The sequence below is a fragment of the Nicotiana attenuata genome, chromosome 6 (assembly GCF_001879085.1).
Source record: "Nicotiana attenuata strain UT chromosome 6, NIATTr2, whole genome shotgun sequence".
Classification (NCBI taxonomy): Eukaryota; Viridiplantae; Streptophyta; class Magnoliopsida; order Solanales; family Solanaceae; genus Nicotiana; species Nicotiana attenuata.
In genome coordinates, this window is record NC_031994.1 from 87,283,214 (window position 1) to 87,308,444 (window position 25,231).

General features: G+C 42.0%; 1 protein-coding gene across 1 annotated transcript; it reads left to right on the forward strand.

The window, feature by feature from the left end:
• LOC109228073 lies at positions 4,690–8,517 on the forward strand. The gene is made up of 6 exons (XM_019393255.1): positions 4,690–4,707; positions 6,426–6,610; positions 6,672–6,748; positions 6,867–7,414; positions 7,553–7,747; positions 7,834–8,517. The coding sequence occupies exons 1-6, from the start codon at positions 4,690–4,692 to the stop codon at positions 8,515–8,517; spliced, it is 1,707 nt and encodes a 568-aa protein (XP_019248800.1).

The window sequence follows — 25,231 nt, forward strand, 5'->3', positions numbered from 1 at the left end:
TATATATATATATATATATATATATATATATATATATATATATATATATATATAAAATTCGCGCAATGCAATATTTGGTTGATGATATAACAAAGATAAATTCCAAATAGCAATTTAATTTAAATTGCGACATTAGATAAGTATTTTAAGACAAAATAACTTTAAAGTATGTAATTTTTGTATGGGCCGAAATCTGCCGGATAATAATCGAAATAAGATTACTCTAAAGGAAGAATTCTCGAGTCGTCAACAGTCGAGGTGGGCCAGGAAGCAGAAATACTCGTAGCCGAAGAGTCGACGGGAGCCGTGGTCGAGATGTCGATAATGGTCGGGGTCGAACATCGCTGATGAAGTTGTAACGGCTAGTTTTCGAAATATATTATTAATTGGAATCTTCTAGTGAATATTCTCTGCATTTGTACTATTAGGGTTTATTAGAAATATGTCTCATATATATATATAAAAAGAGGGGCCAATGATGTGGGGCACGGGAGATTCATCTGTAAGAATAAATTTTTGGCTAAATATTCTCTTTCTTACTAAGAAACAAGCAGGATCATTTCATCTAAGATTCTTCTCCGAATTATTCCCTACTTTCCATCAAATCCGAGAATCATTTGAACATTCAAGGATTTGTTTGTCACTCATCATTGTCAGGAGGGACAACCACCTAGTTCATCATTTATAAGGTGAATCACTCCTTCTATTTACTCAAATGTCATTTATTGTTATTCGTTGTTATTAAATGCTTTATTATTGCTCGGAGTATTTGGAATAATTATTGCATTCCAGTATTATATCTCTACCACATCTGTCCAACATTGATCATGTTTTCGAAATTCGCATCTAGAAATATTACTGTTAACTAGGTTAACCCCTTGTCACATAAATTCAATTATTTGAACCAAGGATTATACTTTTTGGTCAAACAATTTGGCACTGTCTGTGGGGATTTTCTAGTTAAATTTTTAGTTTCCTCTAGATCTATAACTAACACAGAACACTAACGTAAAAAAAAAAAACAAGAACAAGATCTCCTTTCTTGGTGTGCATAAATCCCAATATGGCAGGTAACAGAGAAGAGATGACGAGAATAATAAGCGACCTCCCAACCAACCTCACGAACATCATCAATGAAAGCTGTGAAACAGCAGACGAAGACACAACGCCCAGTGCCTCCCCTAGGCGAGACGGGCCACCTCCTCCTCACTACAGCATCACAAAATCTCTTGGTAAGGGAGCCTTCACATCTGTGGCGGAGGAGACGCCCCCAGTTGTAAAAAAGCTCCTCGAGGCATGGCTAACTGACACGCAAACCAGCGTCCTCCACAAGCCCCTCTTGCCACAAAGAATCAGAAGCCTTAGCAGCCGGCCCTTCGGTCTCCGCCATCGCAGAATGGAGAGACGCGTCTTTGTCGGCCTCCGCCGACCTCGGAATCTCAGACGCCAGCTCAACATCGTCTTCAAGGACAATGGTCGTCGTCTCACGAAGGGTAAAATCATCCATCACAGAGTCCACGGCCCGGGCAACTCCAACGCCAACATCCACCAATCTCCTCTTACGGGGCACCAGGTCTCCATCACCTGGTAACGATTCCTCATCTTCATCTACAAGACGGTACAAAAGGGAAGCCGAAGATTCCGGTGCAAAAGTATCCGCAGATAAAGAAGGAATTGATGCTGAAGCAACGGCAGGTGGGACCGAGGGGTGAGCAGAATCGGCCGCGATCCTAGGGGAGGGGGAATAGCGGGGGCTAAGTTAAGAGAGGATGATGGATCTATGTGGGTTGGAAAGAAAGAAGCGAGAGGCGGTGAAAGAGAATTTGGTGTGCTGGAATGAAGAAAGAAGAAAATAATAAAAACCCTAAAAGTGTGTCTTTAATAATGGGTTAAAGGCTGAAAAGTTTCTTTCAAGTTATGTACAAGATTGGCTAAATAGGGTAAGAGCTTCAAATCCGAGTCATTTTCGGTTGGGTTGTTAGGCCAAGTGACAAGGGCAGTAATTCTTTCTTTTATTATTCACATTATGACAACTACTACATTATATTCACCTCATAACATTCATTTCGTATATATCTTATAAATACTTTTTATATTACAAAACTTTCTTAACTGGCATGCTAATCAAAGACTCGTGGTGAATTAAGCTAAATGCGGGTAATTATATTTTGCAGATTAGTACATGTGGGCCCCAAAAGAGATGTGACCCAACACCAAAATCTTTTTGATTTCTGGTCCCGACCGCGATCTTCTGATTGACCCCACTCCCCCTCGCAGTTCCATGCCATTGCTAATTGGGGAACCAACGGTCACGTTCTTGGGCTTTGTCAACTTTAAATTTTTTACCAGTTTGCCGCCCACGTTCCCCCAATTAAACCTCTCCTTCTCTTTTTAATTCCTTAATTACCCTTCACATGCTCCTTTTAAGTTTTAACCAATTGGCTTTGCAGCCTGCTTATTCAGACAAGCTATGCGATTTGTGGCCTGTTTGGCCAAGTTTTTCTAAGCTGAAACATATATTATTTTAATAAAATATTTTTTTTTAAAGTTAAAGTGTTTGGCTAACCTTTTAGAAGAAAAAAAAGGGTACTTTTGAGTAGAAGCAGAGACAGTTTTGGAGAAGAAGAAAAAGGTAGTTTCTTTCCAAAAATATTTTTTTGAGAAGTACTTTTGAGAAAAATACTCTTACATTTGAACAATGGCGAGAGGCATTTAAAATATTACCTTTAGGTAAGTAAAAGTGTCTAAATGAAATATTATTAAGTATAGGGACCGGGATATCAAAATCGAGCAAGTAAAGGTGTTTATAAGACTACTAGCTTTAGAGTATGCGCGTATTCTCCATATCAATGAAAATATAATTTAGAAAAAATTATTCAAATATTATTAAACTATGTGATGAGCTATAAAATAAAAATTTTAAAAAGTACAAGCTCTTGAAAAATATTGACTATTCATCCTATTTAGCGAACTTAATTAAGAAAAAGAATATGTCATGCAAAAGTATTCTAACACCTTTACATAACTTCGATATAAAAGTTGTGCATTTGCTTTAATAGCTCAAAAAAAGTTGAATTATACATTGACTAGTATTCAAATATCATGCAACTATACTATGTTCTCATAGCGTTAAAAAAATAAATTCTACTTGCTCAAAGTATCTAATATAAATTTCATGTTATTCATATTGAACTCAAATTGAAAAATACGACAAACAAGAAGACACTCCATATTGATGGACATAATTATCATACTAAGAATTTTATTAGATTAGAGTAATATTTAAATCCAACAAAATTTATTCCTAGAAAGAAATAAAATGATGTAAAATAAATCATTGTGATACAAGTTAAAATTTGCTTAAACATTATTTATATTGTTGGTGTACTCAACTAAGTTAAATAATTTACATTGTTAGGGTATTATTTAGCTGCTAAATCGTAATGAAGGATCTAGTGTTGGGTGCCAACCCATGCTTAGACATGTAATTTGAGCCTCTAATTAATTAATAGACAACTCTTAAATAGAAAATTATAATTTGAGCTTCTAATTAATTTAAAATATATGCTTGCACATTTTTTTTTCCGGTGATATATACCAAATTTATAAAGTGTGTTTTTGTTTGTCACGCATGTAAAAGTTCCCAAAAAAGTTTAAATATTTTAATGCTTTGTTAGGAATTTCCCTTAAAAATGTATATGCGTGTACTCTTATATAAGTGCTAAAATTTGGTTTTTTAAAGTGCTACATATTATGACCTTTTACATTGTTTATATAAGGAAAAATAATAATAAAAATTTTAGTTGATTTCAAAATCCTAATTTTTAGAAAAAAATATCAATTGACTATTTTGTCTAGTTTGAACTCTATTTTTAATTTTGTCCAATGTGAACTCTATTTTTGAAAGGTAAAAAAAGCGAACGGTATTTGCAAAGCTTTCGTGCTTTTAATATAGTATAGATATAGATATATTGTACGTTCTATACTAGCAAATCTTTTTATGTCTACAACCGTTATTAGCTAGAAAGTCTGTACATTTGTTTGTCTTTCTCCATATATGTATAATAGTCGTCTTATTGACAAGTATATATTTGCAATATTCAATAATAGAGGGTGACATTATATATGATATCTTCTTTGATAAACTTGAAAGCAAATAGACCGTCCATTTTCACTTCAAATTCTTTATATCTCATTTCTTTAATTAATATTGCTCCATAGTTGGTGTACTCAACAAATTACTACAGAACAACAATTATTATCAAACTATTGAACGTACTAGTTTGAATTATAACACATTAACTTCTGTACTGTATCATTACATATTAGGACATCTAGGCCTTCTACACACAGATAGGCGGACCTCCCCTATATTGAGAGGGGTCACCGGCAAAGTTCAGCAAAAATTTAATATATACATATCTTTAGAAAATAGTGATATATTAATAGTGGAACCCTATATACAATTAAAATTGCACCCTAACCTTCAAATCCTAGGTCCGCAACCGCACAATCCCAAAAAATAGCTCTTTAATAACTGTGCGAAAGTTCTTTCTGCTAAAAAAAAAGTCACGGTTGCATTGTCAAGCAAAAGAAATAAGAGAAAAAGAGAAAAGGTAAAGAAGAAATATTGCAGGCAAAATCTTTGGGATAGACAAAAGATACGATTATATAAGAGGAAGGCAGTCAATGGCAAAAAGCTGCCAGGTAGGTAAATCACTCAGCCAGCTAGTGTAAGGAATAATTCAGACTCAGAGGTACACGCTTTAATTTTGTTAAGGGGAAAAAAAAAAAAGGAACTACCCACTTAATTAATTACTTTGTTTATCAGGATTACACTAACACACACCTCCCAGTTATCCAAATGAAAATGAGAAGGAAGTTTAAAAACTCCCTAGCAAGTATAAAGCTAACTGTTTACCCTTAAAATTGGATAACAATTAAACTTATAATGTGGTTTTAAGGACACGTGATTTCACCTAATACCAATTGATAAATGCAAAGAGTAATAATAGGAATTAACAATAATATAAAGCAAACCAGTGTTTGAACAGAATTCAGCCCTCGAGCTTGAATACTCTCGAACTAGTTTGTGCAAGAACAGTTAAAACGTAACAAGCTGATGAACAAGAATATGAACTATAGAAAAGGCGTTATATTGCTTTGATATCTCGGAGTGTCAGGTGCTTACAAAATGATTAGGACCCTCTTTATATAGTAGAGGAATCCTATCCATGGTACAATTCAAATAACAGAAGTAAATCCTATGATTAGCCTAAACAACCGCCTTTGATTTGATACGTTCCGAGATTCCCGCCATGATCTTCGATCAGTCACGTATATCTCGCTTTCCTGTTATTGGGCTTTGCTCGGAGCCTGCCTTGTATGGTCTCGATCGCTGCCGGCCTCGATCTCGGTAGGCACTTTGATTCTCGAACTCGGTACCTTGTCTTTGTCACTTTGATCTATTCCACTACGAGGCTAACCCTCGATGCAACTCCCTGGTCTCGATCAAATAATAAAATCGGATAGGCTCGATTTTAACTGTTTACATATAGCCCCCTCGTTTCTTGGAATGTAATGAGAAAAAACGAATTTGAGCCTTGGATTTTATACTCCAGTCTGTCATGACGTCATCCTCGTGACGTAATCGGCGGAAGTGATTGAAACGTCCCGTCGGTACAGTTCCCAAAGTCATTAATGAGCGTCAGTTGATGATCAGCCACCAGTGCCTTTGAACCGTCGCTGTGAATAGCTTAAATAGGCCCCTTCTCTCTCGATTCAAACTTTGCTTTCACTTCCTTCTATTCTCTTAAACTTTTTACATCTCTTAAGCTCTTTATTTCTTCAAAATCTCCAGGTTTCGTTATCAACCTTCCCTCAAAATACCAAGCCTTACTTTCTTCTTCTTTCTTTAAACTTATACAAAAATGGCAAAAATGTCAAAGACCGTTCCTCAAAAGAAAAAACTTCTTCATCGCGGTCGGCCGACGATAAAACACTGGTGGAGCCACGCCTTGAGGAGAGTGTTCCCGGGGGGGGGGGGAGGGGGGGTATGAACTTACTTCCGACTTCAAAGTCGAGAAAACTCCATCGGTCCCTGGTCGATGCAAGCCAACGTCGAGATATATATGCTCGATAACTGAGGGTGACCTTGAGCAGGTGAAGAAAGACTGCCATTGGGAAGATAAAAGGGTGGTGATCCCGCCCCCGAAGAAGACATCACCACCATATGAAAGGTTTCTGAGTGTTTACACTTAACCTTTCACGCTGGGCCCTATCGATCCCATCATCATCGATTTTTTCTGCCAATACCAAATAACCCTAGGTCAGATCCATCCCTCCTTTTGGTGGATTGTTATTCTGCTCCAATTCTTCGCGAGCAAAGTTGAAGGGATGTCTTTCAGCCTCGACCATCTTATTAGGTTGTACAGCCCCCGTCTCTTTCGAGGCGGGTTAATAAGGCTTCAGCGTCGGGCTACCAAGGTGCTGTTCTCGAGCATAGACGAGGACAAAAATCGAGGATGGATAGGTCGGTTTATTTGAGTGAAGACTTCCGACCTAATCCCGGCCGAGGAGATGCCATTTCTCGAGAAATGGAATATGAAGCGTAAGTATAATCCCACCTATAGTTTCCATTTATTGTTTCCTATGATGTAGCAGTCTCTTAGATGCCCGACGCAATTCCTAACCTCAAGAGCTGGGTTAATAAATTGTCTTCGACCTCTTCGTATGCTGAGCACTCATGGTGAGATTTGTCAAGGGGTCGATGGGAGGCCAAAAATCATGGTAAGCCCCTTTTCACGTATTAGATGATCTTTTCTGAAGTGTTTCTTTCCATACTCACTTGATTTCCTTCCATATAGGCCTCGGAGAAAATGCTGTCATGAGGCCCCCGTCCGGGGAGGAAGAGGTGTCGCCCTCGGCCCCGAAACCGGTGAAGAATAAAAAGACAAAAAGGGTCTCGACCTCCGAGGACCCAAAGCCCAAAAAAAGTAAGGCTCGTAAGCCAAAGAAAGACACCACCATCCTGCCTGCGGAGGTAGTTCAGCGGCTAAGAGATGAAGAAGAAGAAAACAAAGACGACGGCTCCGAGCTGGTGGCTCGAGTAAAGAGGAGCACTGAGGCCCCAAAGGCCTCTGAGTCGGTGAAAGTTGGAGAAATCCAGCCCCGAATCGAGAGGATCTCGGAAGAGGACCCGGGCAAAGTCCCGGAGTTATTGGAGACTGAGGACGCTTCACGCCGAGATGAGCAGTCGGCAGGTATGTCCGAGGGGGCCAGTTCCGAGGCCTCTCGAAAAGAAGAGAACTTACCAAGTGATTCACTTGGGGCAATAGAAATTGGGGACTCCCCGCCACTTCCTTCATTCTCGGAAGGGGAAGTATGGGAGGCTCAGGCTATGAAGGCCCCTCAGGTAGAAGGTGCCCTCGGAGGTATGGACCTTTTCTAAAGTTGTTTTGCTGGGGTCGATGATGTCGCCGGCTTTAATGAATTGGACATATCGAGGAGGAGCTTGGGTGAAACTTCTTCGAGTTTCAGATTGACCAGCCAGTTCCCAACTTCTTGTGTCGATCCTGAGTGCAAACAGACCATCATTATTAAGGTCCCGGAGGATGCACGAGTTTTTGTCGCCCCCGTAGGGGTGGCCAGTTATCTTCAAGGTCTGGTCACCGAGGAGGATCAAGCTCTAATGGACGAGGTGGGAGCACCATGCCTCTTCAATGAGGCCCAGCAAGCTTTGAATCGGGTAAGCCCTAACCTTTTCTATTGACGTCGGTCTCCATACTTGTATTTTTCTCTCTTTGCCTAATTTTTTCCTTTCTATCTGTGTAGGCCTCGGTACTTCATCATGAGGCTTTCTTCAAGTCTCGAAGAGAGTTTAGCCGATATGAAGCTGAAATTCGAGGGCTTATCGAGGAGAAAAATGCTCTCAAGCTTCTTGGTGAGCAAAAAGAACAAGAAATCAAAGGTCTCCGAGCTGAGTTAGCTATGGCCCAGAAAGAACAAAGTGAGTTGACCGAGCAGGTAAATAAAGTCTTAGACGCTTATGGCCTCGGTTTGGGAGTGATGGCTAATGATTCGATCTCACAGGTCCAGCGGCTGCATGAAACGATTGTGCAACTCCGAGGAGAGGTAGATGAGGTGAAGGCGGAGACTTCAATGTGGAAGCAAAAGATGGATCACCTTGCCTCGGAGAAAGAGGCAGCTCGAGCTCAGTTATCCTCAGCCAAAATCCAACTCCAAGGCATGAAAGAGAAGAGCTTGGAACAAGCCAAGAAGATTGAGGAGCTACAGGCTCGGTTGGAGACGGAGATTGCAGCGGTGAAATCTGAGGCTGAGACGGTTAAGGCCGATGCTGAGGCGATCGCGACTGTCTACCGATCTGACGCCGAGGCCGCTCAAACTCGAGTGAAAGAAGTTTTCGATGCTGCTCAGGCTCGAGCATACTGGGTTGCCGAGCATGCCAAAGCCCAGTCTCGAAGAGAGACTCTTGAGGATTCACGCTCGTGGCTTTAACCTTGCTGTCGAGATCGAGAATGCGAAAGAACTTGAGGCTGAAGCCAAAGCGTTTCTCTCTTTTGATGATGATGATTCCGGGAGTGTGAGTGGATAGAGAGCAGAGGAGATCCCGATGGCGAGGACCTAGCTCCCGAGGAAAATTAGGCACTTAGGATTTTTATTTTTTGAAGTTTTGTGTAGGACCCTGATCGGTCCTTGTAAATATTTTCATATGTATAAAAGATCTCTTTTCTTTCTGACTTGTCTTTATTTCAATTTCTGCCTTGTGAAAATTATGTTTCGTTCATGCCTTGTTCATGAGTTCAAGGCTCAGGTAATATGGTCGAAGTCGGACTAATATAGTCTTTGTAATCGAGTGAGTACTTGTTCGAACTCGAAATAGAATGACCCTTAGGTTTTAGTTGAGTGAGATTGACTTCTCGAACTAAAAAATAAAATGGCCCTAGGCTCTGGAATTAGGCTGATATGGCCTTAAGAAGAATGGATTTTCACCCTTTTCGGCTTAGAAAGTTAATCATGTAAAAATTTGTTATGCCTTAGCACGTGATAAATTTGTACCCATTAGGGTTTTCGAGGGTTAGTGTTATCGAAACTCTTTGTTTCGTTACGCCTTAGCGTGAAATAAGCTCGTTCGGTTGTTTGACCAATTCGGTACCCCTTAAGGTTTTCGAGGGTTGATGTGATCGAAACCCTTTATAAATTTGCCGAGGGTAGCCTTTTAAACCAATTTTATGAAAATATTTGAAGGCCTATTTTATTACGGAATTCGGACGTCTCCGAGCCGTGTTGGTTTGGCCGTAGCCTTTGATTTGGGATTTACCTCTTGGGCTTGTTTCCCGGTCCCGAGTGAGGTGGCCGTGGCCTGTAAAAACGAGGGTTACCTTTTTAAGGTCTTATGATATCGAGATTTTAGTATTTCGATTACATCAATTTTTCGGACGGCAGTCCCCGAGTACGGGGTAAGTTGTTCGAACTTCAGTTGTGATCGGCCCTTAAGCATGTTTCCACAACAAACCAAAAGTAAGAAATTGTAAAGTAAAATTTTTTCTAAGGCATGAAAAATATTTGGCAAGGAAAAATACTTCTCTCAATAGATTATACATGCGTACATGTTTGTCTTTGGGGCTCGAGTAATCTACATGGGCACGGTTCGTTCGGCCGTTTGGCCCTTACAAAGTTTTACCTATCGAGACCCTGTTGACATGAAGTACCTTCCTTATAACAAAGTTAATACCCAAGGGTGATGCACCCCAATATTCGATGTTGATTGTAAAGAAGCCTCGGATACTGTTGAATTGCCTCAAGGTAGCACGGTTGCCACGTAAAAACCTCGTCGAAAAAACCCACTTGGGACAAAAACTGGTCCGAGGGAAAAAGAGTGCAACGCGTGCTTTAAAACCTAAGGACTTTGTGTTGGAGAGTTCCTCTATGTCTTCGATCGAACACTTGGAATTGGTTAGTATAAAATACAAATGAAAATAGAGAAGGTCGTACCTTAGCAGTAATATCGTTTGAGGAGTGATATGTTCCAATTGTTTGGTAATTTCTCACCGTCCATCGTGCCAAGTTTGTAAGTTCCCTTTATGACGATTTCGAGGACCTGATATGGTACCTCCCAGTTCGGGCCAAGTTTCTCTTCATTTGGGTCTCGAGTATTGAGGATGGCCTTTCTCAGAACTAAGTCCCCAATTTTCTCGGCCTCCCATCTTTCATCTAGCAATTCAAGCCTCGTATTCATAGCCTCGTGATCTGACTCCTCCGTTGCATACCGAAACCTGAAGCTAGGTTCTCCGACTTCAACCAGGATCAGAGCTTCGGCACCGTAGACTAAAGAGAATGGCGTTTCTCCCGTACTGGATTTTGACGTTGTTCGATATGCCCAAAGGACCTCGGCAGTACTTCTCTCCACTTTCCTTTGGCTTCGTTCAGTCTTTTCTTCAGATTTTTGATGACGGTATTGTTTGTCGATTTGGCCGTCCATTCCCACTGGGATGATACGGCGTTGATCGAATCCTTTTTATTTTGTGGTCTTCGAATAACTTTGTCACTTTGCTGTCGACGAATTGCTTTCCATCTTCGCATACGATCTTGGCAGGCATTCCGAACCGGCATATAATGTGGTCCCAGATGAAGTCTATGACTTCTTTTTCTCTGACTTTCTCGAAGGCCTGTGCTTCAACCCACTTAGAAAAATAATCAGTCATAAACAAAATGAATTTAGCTTTACCTAGGGCCGATGGTAGGGGGCCGACAATTTCCACTCCCCATTTCATGAATGGCCACGGGGATAGGACTGAGTGGAGTTGCTCTCCGGGCTGGTGGATCATCGACGCATACCTTTGACATTTGTCGCATTTTCAAACAAATTCTTTAGTGTCTTTTTCCATATCGACCCAATAGTATCCTGCTCTGATGACTTTGTGAACCAATGACTTGGCGCCGGAATCGTTTCCGTAAGTGCCCTCGTGAATTTCTCGTAGAACATACTCGGTGTCTCCTGGTCCCAAACATTTCGCTAAAGGTCCATCGAACGTTCTCCTATACAGTATTCCGTCTTCGTCCAAAGTGAACCGTGCGACCTTAGTGCGTAGAGTCCTTGATTCTTTATGATCCGATGGAAGCTTCCCGTTCTTTAGGTATTCGATGTATTTATTCCTCCAATCCCAGGTTAGACTTGTGGAGTTTATCTCGGTGTGTCCTTTTTCGATCACTGACCTTGAAAGTTGTACGACAGTCCCCTAGCTAAGTTCATCATCTTCGATCGATGACCCCAAATTTGCAAGGGCATCGGCGTCGCTATTTTTTTCTCGAGGTACGTGTTGTAGGTCCATTCTTTAAATCGATGTAGAGACACCTGCAATTTCTCCAAGTATCTCTGCATTCGATCTTCTCGAATCTTGAAAGTTCTGTTGACTTGATTTACCACAAGTTGGGAGTCGCACTTGGTCTCGATGACCTCCGCTGCCAAGCTCTTAGCTAACTCGAGACCTGCAATCATGGCCTCATACTTGGCCTCATTGTTATTTGATTTTGAAGTTTTGATAGTCTGTCTAATCGTGTTACCTGTGGGTGGCTTCAGAATGATGCCTAGCCCGAACCCCTTCACAAGAGGGTCCACACCCTCGATGATGTACCCGATTTCAACAATAGTTCCTTTCAACCTCAGGTACAAGGGCGGCGTGAGGTCGGCCACGAAGTCTGCCAATATTTGAGACTTGATGGCCATTCGGGGTTGATACTCGATATCGTACCCGCTGATCTCGACGACCCATTTGGCCAATCAGCCCGAGAGTTCGTGCTTGTGCAAAATATTGCGAAGGGGTTAGGTGGTTACAACACAAATTGGGTGAAATTGAAAATATGGTTTTAATTTCCTAGAGGCGCTTATTAAAGCAAGCATTAATTTTTCTAAGTATGGGTACCGGGTCTCGGCTTCACCTAAGGTCCGACTAACATAATAGACAGAAAATTGCGTACCTTGCTCTTCTCGAACTAAGACCCCACTTACCGCTATCTCTGAGATTGCTAAGTACAAGTAAAGTTGCTCGTCCGCCTTTGGGTGTGAAGCAATGGTGGGCTCGACAGGTATCATTTGAGTTCCTCCAAAGCCTGTTGACACTCCGGGGTCCATGCGAAATTGATCTTTTCCTTAAGCAATGAGAAGAACCAGTGGCTCCTATCTGAGGATCTCGAAATAAATCGACCCAAGGCGGCTATTCATCTTGTTAACCTTTGTACAACCTTGACATTGTCAACAACTGTGATGTCTTCGATTGCCTTGATTTTATCGGGGTTGATTTTGTTCCCCTGATTTGATACCATAAAGACGAGGAACTTGCCCGAGCCGACCCCGAATGCACATTTCTCCGGGTTAAGCTTCATGTTATACTTTCTCAGTATGTCGAAGGTCTCCTGCAAATGTTTCTAATGGTCCTCTGCTCGCAGGGACTTAACTAGCATATCATCAATATAAACTTCCATTTATTTACCTATTTGTTCTTCGAACATTCGATTTACTAGGCGTTGATAAGTAGCACCAGCATTTTTTAGTCTAAACGGCATTGCATTATAGCAATAGGTGCCGTACTTAGTGATGAACGAAGTCTTTTCTTGATCCTCCGGGTTCATCTGTATTTGATTGTACCCGGAGTAGGCATCGAGAAAACTAAGGATCTCGTGGACGGCCTTGGCATCGATCATGCGATCGATATTCGGCAAAGGAAAGGAATATTTAGGGCATGCATTGTTTAAATCCTTATAGTCTACGCACATTCTCAGTTTGTTTCCCTTTTTAGGGACTACAACTACGTTTGCTAACCACTCGGGATATTTTACCTCCCGAATGGATCCTCTATTGAGAAGTTTTGTGACCTCGTCCTTAATGAATGCATGTTTTACCTCGGACTGAAGGTCTTCTTTTTTATTTCACCGGCCGGAACTTTGGGTCCAAGCTCAGTCGATGCGTAGTGATCTCCGGTGGGATCCCTGTCATATCTAAGTGGGACCAAACAAAACAATCTATGTTATTTAAAAGGAATCGAACGAGTTTTTTCCTGAGCTCGAAAGTTAACCCCGTGCCTAGGTATACCTTTCGATCGGGCAGACGCTCGATCAGTATGACTTGTTCCAGCTCTTCGACTGTTTACTTTGTTGCATCGGAATCATCGGGGATTACGAAGGTTTGAGGTATCATATAATCATCATCCTCGAAAATTTCCTGCTCCTCCGATCGGGCCGAAGCCAGCGACTGTGGTTGCTATTTGACTTCTTGTTTTTCCTTCGATTCCGATCTCTTTATTGATGATAGCGCCGATACTGGTATTACCTCATCGATTGCAAACATTTCCTTGGTGGCGGGTTATTCACCGTACACCGTTGTGATTCCTTCTGATGTTGGGAATTTCAAGACTTGGTGAAGCGTCGAGGGCACTGCTCTCATTTTATGAATCCAAGGCCTTTCGAGCAGCGCATTGTACCTCATGTCGCCTTCAATCACATGGAACTTTCTTCTGGTACTTAGTCCCGAATTTGCTTTTCCCTCGTGATTGTCACTTTGGTGCGTTTGAATACCGGTCCTTGAGGGATATCGACCCCACCAACGATCATATGAATTACGTGTTGTGGCTCTTCCTACTCTTTCTGCTTGTTCGAATCTCTATTTTTGAAGTGATTCTCGGCCCGATCTCTTAGGAATTCTCGAAGGTGACCCTCGTTGAATAGACGGGCTACCTCCTCTCTCAACTGTCTGCGGTCTTCGGTTCTATGACCATGGGTACCATGGTATTTGCACATCTGATTAGGGTTCCTTTGAGCTGGATCGGTCTGTAAGGGTCTGGGCCATATAGTATCCTTAATCCGACCAATGGCTGATGCAATACCTGATGCATCGATACTCAAGTTGTATTCTGGCAGTCGAGGTGCTTCTTTGGACCCGGCATCCTGTCGAAACCACTCTTCCTCATAAGCCCCCGGGAACTCTGTCCCTGATCATTCCTTCTATCATTCCGTATGGGGTTGCGTCCAGACCCGTTATTTCTCTGATCTCCACTGTATTGGTTGGTATCTATCTCTATTCGATCGTGGTTCCCGATCGACGTCCCTTTTAACTCTGTCCACAGGCCTGTTGGGATAAATCGAACCAATTGGAGTTCCTAGTTGATCATCTTCGACCCTAATCTTCGAATACAGTTGATCAACTTCGACCCTAATCTTTGACTAATACCGATTGTGTACATCGGCCCAAGTGACAGCTGGATATTCGATCAAATTCTGCTTCAACTGTTGTGAAGCTATGGAGCTCCGAGCATTGAGACCTTGTGTAAAATCTTGAACATCCCAGTCGTCGGTGACTGGAGGCAAATCCATTCTCTCCGTTTGGAACCGAGATACGAATTCCTTGAGCATCTCGTTACCCTTTTGTCTTACCTTGAAGAGGTCCGATTTCCTCGTTGCAACTTTAATGGCTCCGGCGTGGGCTTTCACAAAAGAATCTACGAGCATAGCAAACGAATCAATAGAGTTGGGTGGTAAGTTATGATACCACATCATGGCACCCTTCGATAAAGTTTCTCCAAATTTCTTCAGTAGAATGGATTCAATCTCATCATCTTCTAAGTCATTCCCCTTTATTGCGCATGTCAAAGAAGTGACATGCTCATTAGGATCGGTGGTCCTATTGTATTTGCGGATGTATTTGCGGATTTCTGGCATACGGAATTTCTTAGGAATGGGCTTCAGAGCCGTACTTGGAGGAAAAGGCTTCTGCACGAACTTCTTTTACCTGATTAGATCCGCTTAGTAAGCTCCCCGAGCATCTTCATAATGGCAGGGTCAGTCCCCGATCCATTGGCATTCGATTTCTCCGGTACAGGTTCGATTCTATGAACAACTTCTTGTGATGTTTCGAGCTCTATTCGGCTTGGTGCTCAATTCTGATTTTGGACTTGCGCTATCGCAGCTTGTTGAGTTTTCAACATTTCGAATATCGTTCGAAGGCTAATTCGCCTTCTTCTCCACTCTGCGCGTTCTGGTCGGCTGCTCAGGCATCTCTGCGAACGCTATTTTCGTCGTCGACGCCCAAATTCCCATTAATGGCAATATAAGAGCTGACATCGACTGGGTCTACGACCGATGGTCTATCGGGGTTGACTGGAGGTACTCAATTTCCTAGGGCGACTATGTTTTTGTTTTCGCCCTGGAGACCAAGGCCGTTGTCTATGTGAGAGGGTGCTACTTGAGAGTTTGACATGTTGATTCCTGAAATCAAAGACACTTACGAGAACAAGCGTAAAGTAGTGTGTGTTATGGAATTAATACCAGGCAATCACTATTATCCTTAGCTCCACGGTGGGCGCCAAATTGTTTATCCTTAATATTGGATTACAATTAAACTTATAATGTGGTTTTAAGGACACGTGATTTCACCTAATACCAATTGATAAATGCAAAGAGTAATAATAGGAATTAACAATTATATAAAGCAAATCAGTGTTTGAACGGAATTCAGTCCTCGAGCTTGAATACCCTCGAACTAGTTTGTGCAAGAACAGTTAAAATGTAACAAGCTGATGAACAAGAATATGAACTATAGAAAAGGCGTTATATTGCTTTGATATCTCAGAGTGTTAGGTGCTTACGAAATGACTAGGACCCACTTTATATAGTAGAGGAATCCTATCTATGGTACAATTCTAATTACGGAAGTAAATCCTATGATTAGCCTAAACAACCGCCTTTGATTTGATCTGTTCCGAGATTCCCGTCATGATCTTTGATCAGTCACGGATATCTCACTTTCCTGTCATTGTGCTACTCCCGGAGCCTTTCTTGTTTGGTCTCGGTCGCTGCCGGCCTCGATCTCGGTAGGCACTTCGATTCTCGGACTCGGTACCTTGTCTTCGTCACTTTGATCTGTTCCACTACGAGGCTAACCCTCGATGCAACTCCCTGGTCTCGATTAAATTGTAAAATCAGGTAGGCCCTGTTTTAACCGTATACACTAGCATATAGGCATAATAATGAAAAAATAAAGAAAAGAATATAAAAAGTTTATTTCATCCAATTGATACAGAGTTCGAATCGAAAAACACTTCATTTCTATCGTAAAAAATTAAAAGACGAGACAATATCATTACTTTAACGGCGGATTTTACATTTTTTTACCATGGGACCGGAAGATTTTGAGTAACTAAAGAAGGGCATTAGAAGGTTCAAATCTTGTTAAAGAATTGACTGATTAGCCGCCCACCTACTCACTTAAATTAAAAATAGCCGATTTAAGTATAATATATACATAATTTATATATTATATATGTATACTTATGTATAATTAATGTATAATCTATGAATAGCTAGAAAAATTAAACAATGAATATTGTCGGCTATTTGCGTAAAGATCCTTTATTTTTTCTTTTCTAACCTAGAGATTTGAGGCTTGAATAATTAAAAAAGTAAAATAAGGGGAAAAATGACACGGTATATATATATATATACTTTTTTAGCTACCAAATATAAATAGTTTCTGGCGAGCTAAAAGTGATAATAAAAAAAAAAGTGTACAACTAGTACTGATCACTCAGGAAGGGATCGAGTCCTTCAACGGGTTGAGTGTGGGGTCCAGGGAGATAAAATTTAAATAAGAAAGCAAATATATATAAAGATCATCCCGTATATTAAGCTATAGCAAGTAAATACGCAAAGTCGGAGCTAGTCTATTCTGTTCGGTCAACTTAGTTACTTTTGCTTTAAAACTATTATTTACGGGGAAAATCGGGGTAGACATTACCCCGATTCCTCGATGAAAGAACGGGAGGGGAACACAAATCCGTGAGATTATAATCTGGGCCAGAGACTCGTCGAGATCCGGGAACGATGAGCGATATATCCGATATCGGATGCGATAAAACGACACATCCCGGACTAAGTATGACTTCTAGACCCGGGAAGACACGATGAACGATTATGCACAACTGATAGGGGGCCGCAATACTCGCTCTCAACCGGATATCACGACGCGAATCTCGCTCGATGTCGATTATGGATCAACAATTACCGGCAAAAGTAGATTTTTACCTTTTTTAGACTTGTACTAGGACTAAAACTCTCCTACTATATAAAGGAAAAGTTTTTCTTTATTATGACACATTGTGATGCGCGATTCAAGGCAATAAAAGTTTATTTTTACCTTCTATCTACTATGAAGAATTTTGCTCACTTGTTCTGTTATTCATTCACGACTGGGCTCGAACCGAGGGTCCAATCGAGGACGAGGTCATTGTTCAATCTAAGTTCAAGCTTGTCCATAACATTGCAATTGGTTTGATCGTTTATTTCGTTTCTAATTCAATTATCTAATATTCTTAATTATTCGTATACAATTGAACCACGTATCCTTAACACCGCGTACAAATTTAATTTTTACCTAATTTGGGGTAAACAACTATATTTGTACTAGAAAATACATTACAGCAACAACAGCAACAACATACCCAGTATTATCCCACATCGTGGGGTCTGGGGAGGTTGTGTGTACGCAGACCTTACCCCTACCTAAGGGTGTTAATCGGATCGGGCTGACCCGTTTTCAACCCGCTTCAACCCGGGTCAGCCCGGTACTGTTCCTTATTGTGCGGGATGGGATGGGTTGGTTGGGGGGCGAGTTTTGGACAAACACGTTCAGCTTAACGGTGCACCGAACTCGCGTAGCCCGTGACCCGTTAACGGGTTGTTAACGGGCTGCATCCCGTTTAGATCCCGGTTACGGTTGCTTAATTTTTATTTTTATTTTAAAATTAATTGGACCATTGCCAACAGTCAAATTGAGAAATGACCATTGGGGAACGGCCAGATTTTGCAAAAATGGCCATTTTGGCCTCCCCCATTAAAAATATAGCCCTCACACCCTTAATAATTGAAAAATTACATTTTTAACCTTTTAAAATCTATAAATAGCCCCCCTTCTTCTTTATTTTTTCTCACAATTCATTCTCTTACTACTCTAATTCTCTTTCAAATCTCAAGTTTCTCTTGATATTATAGTTCTTAAATTCTCAAATCTCAAATTCTCAATTATTTATTATTTCAAGTTTCATCAATTATTTAGTTTAACCATTACAAAATTATTATTATCAAATATCAAGTATTCAAGTGAAGTGTGGTATCAAGTATCAACTATGAAGTTTCGGTCTATCAATTGAAGTTTGATTTTTGATATCAAAAATTCAAAATTAGTGCGGCATCCGAAATCCTGGTACACTCGTTCCATCTCTTTATCTTATTTGGTGTACACTTATTTTATTATTTAGAATTATTAATTTAATTTACATAATGGATTTACTTAGAGCGGCCAAAAAAGCGTGCACTAGTAGAGGTGGTCGTAAGAAAACTTCCAAAAGATCAAGAGGTGGTGTTGGTTCTTCGAGTAGCTTTATACATATTTCTGAAAGCCACCTGAAAATTTAAATGTAGATTATGAGCGAATGCAAGAAATTTTTGGTATAGATGATGATTTAGATGATATGTTAGATGACATTCAATCACCCGATAATCTTGAAACACCACCACCTACACCTGATAATGCTAGTCAAACTCAAAATATTAGGGGTGGAACTAGTAGGCCTCCTCTCCCTATTAAGAAGAATCGACGATTAAGATGTAAGTGTAGGATGTTTTGTGAAAGACTAGAAGATCAAAAAAATTATGTAAAATGTAAAATTTGTAGTGAACATTGTGAACACCCAATTTTTGACCATACCCAAATTCTATATTATTTTAGTGTAAATATTTCCTTTTAGGTCTAATATTCATATTTTAAACTTTTATCTTTCTTATAATAGGTTTTGTTTGAAAAAAAATTAATTAAATTAAAAATTACAAAAAAAAATGTTCATATACTCAGAATACAAGTTTTATTTTATTTCTAAAGAAGAAAAAAAAAATTATTTACAAAAAAAAGATTTGCTTTCTTTTAATTGGAATTTTAATAAGTAAGCTATGGTATTTTTATTACTATTATTAGAACTATATGTATTTAGTTTTCTTATATTTTTCTTGGTGTAAAAATAAAAGTGGTTGTTCAATGTCTTGTTTTTATAATTTAATTTATCTTTAAAACAAAAAAAAAAGGAAAAAATGGCATTTAATAAAACTACGTCAAATTGAAGAAGTTTTATCAAACTTTTTCCAAAAAATCTGACTTTGTTTTAACAAACCTTCATTCTCACGTCCATCATAACCCCCCAGATTTCTCCTCCTAACCCCCCATTTTTCCACTTCCTCACGTCATTGGTCACGTCCCAACCCCATATCTCTTGAAACTAGCAATTAATATTCTCCTATTTAAGGAGGGATAGCAGCTCATAATCGGATCTTCTTCTCCAGGAATACAAACAACAAATAACAATTGCTAACTTCCATTAAAATACCTGTGAAATTCCAGTCATTACTGACCGAGAAACTAGCAAGAAAAGCTCGAAAATCAATCCAAAAATAGCCCATTTTTTTTTTGAAAAAAATAAAAATAAAAAATTAAAGGGGAGTGAGAGGTTGAGTTGAAGTAGATGTGCGGCGGGTCCGATCGAGGGTGCCGAGTCCGTTCGATATTCTCGCTTTGAGTCAACTTTTAATATCCGTCTGTTTACCCTGGAATCCGGATAACAATTGAATTTATATGGGGTTTTAAGAATCCGTGAACTAAAAGATACAAAAGGTTTGGATTGAGGAAAATAAAAGATAAAGACTCAACAATTGCTGCTAAAGTAAATAATCGCAGAATATAATATTGCTTAGAACAATTGTGCTTGATAGCGTACAAGAATTGAGAGAGATGGTACCCTATTGTAATGGTTTTCCCATCCCCTCTTTATGGGGTCTTCTCCCCTTTTATACATTCTGATTAAGGGTAAAAATAAGGTAGGTAAATTAATTACATCGTGGATCCCTGTAATTACGCCTTAATGGCCTGAAGTGGTTGAGAAAATCACGTTTGGGCGAGATATCCGGCGACGCTTGGTTATCCGTTACGAGTCCGGCTTCCGACCTTGTGTGTTTCTCCATCCGGTGGTGACTCATATCGAGCTCTGCAACGGTCTCGAAATGACTCGACCTCGGTTGTTGACGTGGCCGTCGTTCTACCTTGCATCCAGGTCGGGTTCGATGGCCCCGACTTGCCCCGGACCGGACCCAACCCGGTCGGGCTCAAGCAAAAAGGGTATCACCCAATACAGATAGTCCCCTCGTTTATTAGAGAGTAATGATAATAAACGATATGATCGGTGACGTGATGCCCGTGACGTATGGCCATACGCCAGCTGAAAAAGCCATCGAGTGCTCTGACCACGTCTGCTGCAGGCATTTAATGCTTCTCTTAATTATCTGTCGCTTCGTGTCTGTAACTTCGCGATTCGTGCCGCCGCCTCATGGGAAAAGTATAAACGACCCTTCCAGGTTCAACATTTCTTATCTTTCTCAAATTTTGCGTTGGTTGTATTTTCTTTTCATCTCTTCGTAAAGCTTCAAGAAATGGCAAAAACTTCACAAAGTGTTCCTTCTAGACCAAGCTCGTCTGCGAGCCCCACTAGATCTGATGAACCTGCGCCAGAACCCCCATTGAAAGCTTTTACACCGACTGGTTGCTCGGTATCTGCCGACTTCCAGGTTGAGAACCCATCATCGGTCCCGGGCCGCGGCGAACCGGCATCGGAGTATATCAGCCTAATCACTCCCGGTTGCCTAGACCGGGTGAGGGCTGAATGTAGATGGGAAGGGAAAGACCTAGTCGCCCCTTCCCGTGACGAGTCGATTATGACTCACGTTGAAGGGTATCTTAGTGTATATACATATCCCTTCACCTTAGGCCCCTTAGAACCCATTATAGTGGAGTTCTGCCGGCGGTACGAGGTGACCTTAGGTCAGGTCCACCCCTCGATGTGGCGGATCGTATATCTCTTTCGGTTTTTTGTCGAGAGAGTCGAGGGCGATTTTCCCTTTACCCTCGACCATCTTCTTCGATTATACAGCCCTCGAATATTTCGAGGGGGATTAATAAAACTGGCCCGCCGGGCTAGCAAACCCCCATTCTCCAGCATCGATGAAGACAAAGATCGAGGCTGGATGAGCAGGTTTGTCCGGATCAGGACGTCCGACCTGATTCCGGCTGATTGCATGCCATTTCCGGAGAGGTGGAACCTCAAACGTAAGTATTTTCTCACTGTTCATCTTTTAGAGTGTGTTTTCCTCAACTTCTTCCTGAAACCCCCTTTTCTTGTGCAGCGGTGACCCAAACTCCAGCTGCCATCAAGGATCTGGCCGGCTGGGTAAACAAGATAGTGGCCCAGCGGCCATATTCGGAGCGAAACTGGAAGGAAATCTCCAAAGGTCGGTGGGAGGCGAAAAACCATGGTAAGCCTTCTTTTTGACCGGTAGCGCACCAAGTTAACGCATTTTTTCTTGTATATCGGGAATGCATCATAACCCTCGTGTTTTGCAGGCTTGCCCAAGGACGCGGAGATGAGGTCTTCAATACTATGCCCCCTTCCGGTTCCGGGAGAAAATAAAAGGCCCGGGGAGTCCGGTACGGACGAGCCCCAAAGGAAGATTAAGCGGACAAAAAGGGCCGCCCGCAAACTAAAAAGCCAAATCGTCTTGTCCTCCGAGGAGGAGGACGACAAAGAGGATGACGATGAGGAGCAGCCGGAGCTCGTCCGCCATCGATCCATTCGACCGGACCCCGAGCAGGTGGTCGATCCAGCTGAGGCTCCTCCCGAGGACGTGAGGGTTGAGGATGCTAGTGAACCCTCGGCCCCTGCGCGGGCGTCCCCGGGTACCGATCACCCGGTTACGTCCCCCCCGTCTTCCTCGACTTGGGGGCAGCTGCCGGATGACATCCCGATGATGGGAGGTAGCTTCGAGACCTTTTTTGATGGGGTACCCTCCGCCAACACTTTCGGGCTCGAAACCCCCCGGAAAGACCCTCAGGCCGAATCAAGTGGGACTTCGGCCGTCGACAAGCTTGTCGATAGGTTTCCAGCTCCGAGCCTGGACCCGGACTGTAACAGGATAGTAACTTTTGCTATCCCCAAAGACGTCCGGGCTCTGGGACCCCCGGTCGGGGTTGCAAGCTATCTTCATCCTGATGACGGAGGAAGACCGGGCTGCAACCGAGGCTGTAGATTGGACATGCCTTTTCAACGAAGCCCAACAGGCGCAGCTCAAGGTACTTGCTTCTTCCTTTATTTCTAATATTTTTGCCTTGTGATTCAGTACTGACTCTTTAGACTTTTTCTTTGCAGGCATCGGTGCTATATCACTCGATGTTCCTCCGGATCAAGGACAAAATGGAGACGGAGCGAGAGGGGCGCCGGGTCCTTGAAGAAAAGCTGCTAGAAAGCCGGACCGGATTGGACCTTTTGAACAAAGAGCACGCGTCCTGTGCTATCCGGCTGGAGGAAGCAAAGAAAGAGCTTGGTTATAAGCTAAGGGGGGTGCAAGCCGAGCTTAATCGGGTTAAGGCCGAGCTTGACGAGAGCAGAGCCGAACTTGATGAGAACAAAGCCGAACTGGAAGCCCGGGTGCAACAGTTGGAGTCGGAGAAGACTTCCCTTCAGAAAGAGGTTGCGGACTTGACGTTGGCCAATGAGGCTCGAGTCCTTGAAATTGAGCTATGGACCAATCGATTTCAGGAAGCTGAGGCTAAAGTTTCCCAAGCCGAGGAGACTGCCAACGATCTGGTGGCCCAATATAGGGCCGATGCTGATGCGGCCAACCAGCAGTCAAGAATGTTAGCCGAATATGCGAAGTGTCAGGCCCGGCTTGAAGTTCTTACCGAACTCCAACGTCGCGGTTTCGATCTTGCATCGGACGTCACCAAAGCCGCCGAAGCTGAGGACGCTTCGAGAAGGGCGACGTTCCCCGAAGAATTCGAGGATGGCTCTGATTGACTCCGGGAATAGGCTATGCTTTGTTCTGTTTTCCCCTCTTATGTAATTGCTCCGGTAGCGAGCTTTTTTATGAAACATTGCCCTTTGCCATCTATTGCTCCTTTTTCAATCTTGTTATTACTTTGCCTTTTATCTTTTTGGAACGATGGTAGTCCTTTATGTTTTTCGAAGTAGTCTCCGAGTGAATGTATTCGAACTCAGGTGAACTTCGACCTTTGGGTTTTCTCAAGGCAGTCCCCGAGTGAGTTGATTCGAGCTCGGGTAAAAAATCAAACCTTACGTTTTTCAATATAGTCCTCGAACGAGTTTATTCGAGCCCGGGTGAAGTCTAACCCTTAGGTTTTTTCGAAGCAGTCCCCGAGTGAGTTTGGTCGAGCTCGGGTGTAGTTCAAACCTTAGTCCCCGAGTGAGTGTATTCGAACTCGGGCAAAATTCAAACCTTAGATTTTCACAAGATAGTCCCCGAGTGAGTGGAATCGAACTCGGGCAGAAAATCCAAACCTCAGGGTTTTACAAGACGAGTGAGTGGAATCGAACTCGGGCAGAAATCCAAACCTCAGGGTTTTACAAGACAGTCCCCGAGTGAGTGCATTTGAACTCGGGGAAGATTCAATCCTTAGGTCTTTTCAAGGTAGTCCCCGAGTGAGTGTATTCGAACTCGGGGAAGATTCAAACCTTAGGTTTTTACAAGATAGTCCCCGAGTGAGTGGATTCGAACTCGGGCACAATTTGACCTTTAGGTTTTGTATCGATTTTACGCCTTTTTCTTAAGGTCTTACAAATTCGAGTATACTTCGCCATTAGTGAAGTCGACGATGAGGCCGGTATTACCTCTTTTGAGATTTTATGAATTTGGACCCGCCTTCTCGAGGACTTATGGTTAAAATAATGCCTTATCGAGGCCTTACGAATTTCGAACTCACCTTTGAGGTCTTACAGTTTTATGTGTCGCCTTATTAAGGTCTTATGAGCTTGGACTTGCCTTCTTGAGGTCTTATAGTTTAAGTGTTGCCTCATTGAGGTCTTATGAGTCCGAGTATGCCTCAATGAGGTCTTATGTGCCTAAAGGAGGTCTTATGTGATCGAATATGCCTCGAGGAGGACTTATGAGATCGAATATGCCTCGAGGAGGTATTATGAGATCGAATATGAGATCGAATATGCCTCGAGGAGGTCTTATGTTCGAATGTGCCTCGAGGAGGTCTTATGAGATCGAATATGCCTCGAGGAGGACTTATGAGATCGAATATGCCTCGAGGAGGTCTTATGAGATCGAATATGCCTCGAGGAGGTCTTATGAGATCGAATATGAGATCGAATATGTCTTATGAGATCGAATATGCCTCGATGAGGACTTATGAGATCGAATATGAGATCGAATATGCCTCGAGGAGGTCTTATGAGATCGAATATGAGATCCAATATGCCTCGAGGAGGTCTTATGTTCGAATGTGCCTCGAGGAGGTCTTATGAGATCGAATATGCCTCGAGGAGGACTTATGAGATCGAATATGCCTCGAGGAGGTCTTATGAGATCGAATATGCCTCGAGGAGGTCGAGGAGGTCTTATGAGATCGAATATGCCTCGAGGAGGACTTATGAGACGAATATTCGAATATGAGATCGAATATGCCTCGAGGAGGTCTTATGTTCGAATGTGCCTCGAGGAGGTCTTATGAGATCGAATATGCCTCGAGGAGGACTTATGAGATCGAATATGAGATCGAATATGCCTCGAGGAGGTCTTATGTTCGAATGTGCCTCGAGGAGGTCTTATGAGATCGAATATGCCTCGAGGAGGTCTTATGAGATCGAATATGCCTCGAGGAGGTCTTATGAGATCGAATATGAGATCGAATATGCCTCGAGGAGGTCTTATGTTCGAATGTGCCTCGAGGAGGTCTTATGAGATCGAATATGAGATCGAATATGCCTCGAGGAGGTCTTATGTTCGAATGTGCCTCGAGGAGGTCTTATGAGATCGAATATGCCTCGAGGAGGACTTATGAGATCGAATATGCCTCGAGGAGGTCTTATGAGATCGAATATGCCTCGAGGAGGTCTTATGAGATCGAATATGAGATCGAATATGCCTCGAGGAGGTCTTATGAGACCAAATATGCCTCAAGGAGGTCTTATGTTCGAATGTGCCTCGAGGAGGTCTTATGAGATCGAATATGAGATCGAATATGCCTCGAGGAGGTCTTATGTTCGAATGTGCCTCGAGGAGGTCTTATGAGATCGAATATGCCTCGAGGAGGTCTTATGAGATCGAA

Coding starts and splice junctions, on each gene's coding strand:
- LOC109228073 (XM_019393255.1), top strand. Junction 6,749..6,866: donor TCGTATGCTGAGCACTCATG/GTGAGATTTGTC, acceptor CCTTCCATATAG/GCCTCGGAGAAAATGCTGTC. Junction 7,748..7,833: donor CCCAGCAAGCTTTGAATCGG/GTAAGCCCTAAC, acceptor CTATCTGTGTAG/GCCTCGGTACTTCATCATGA.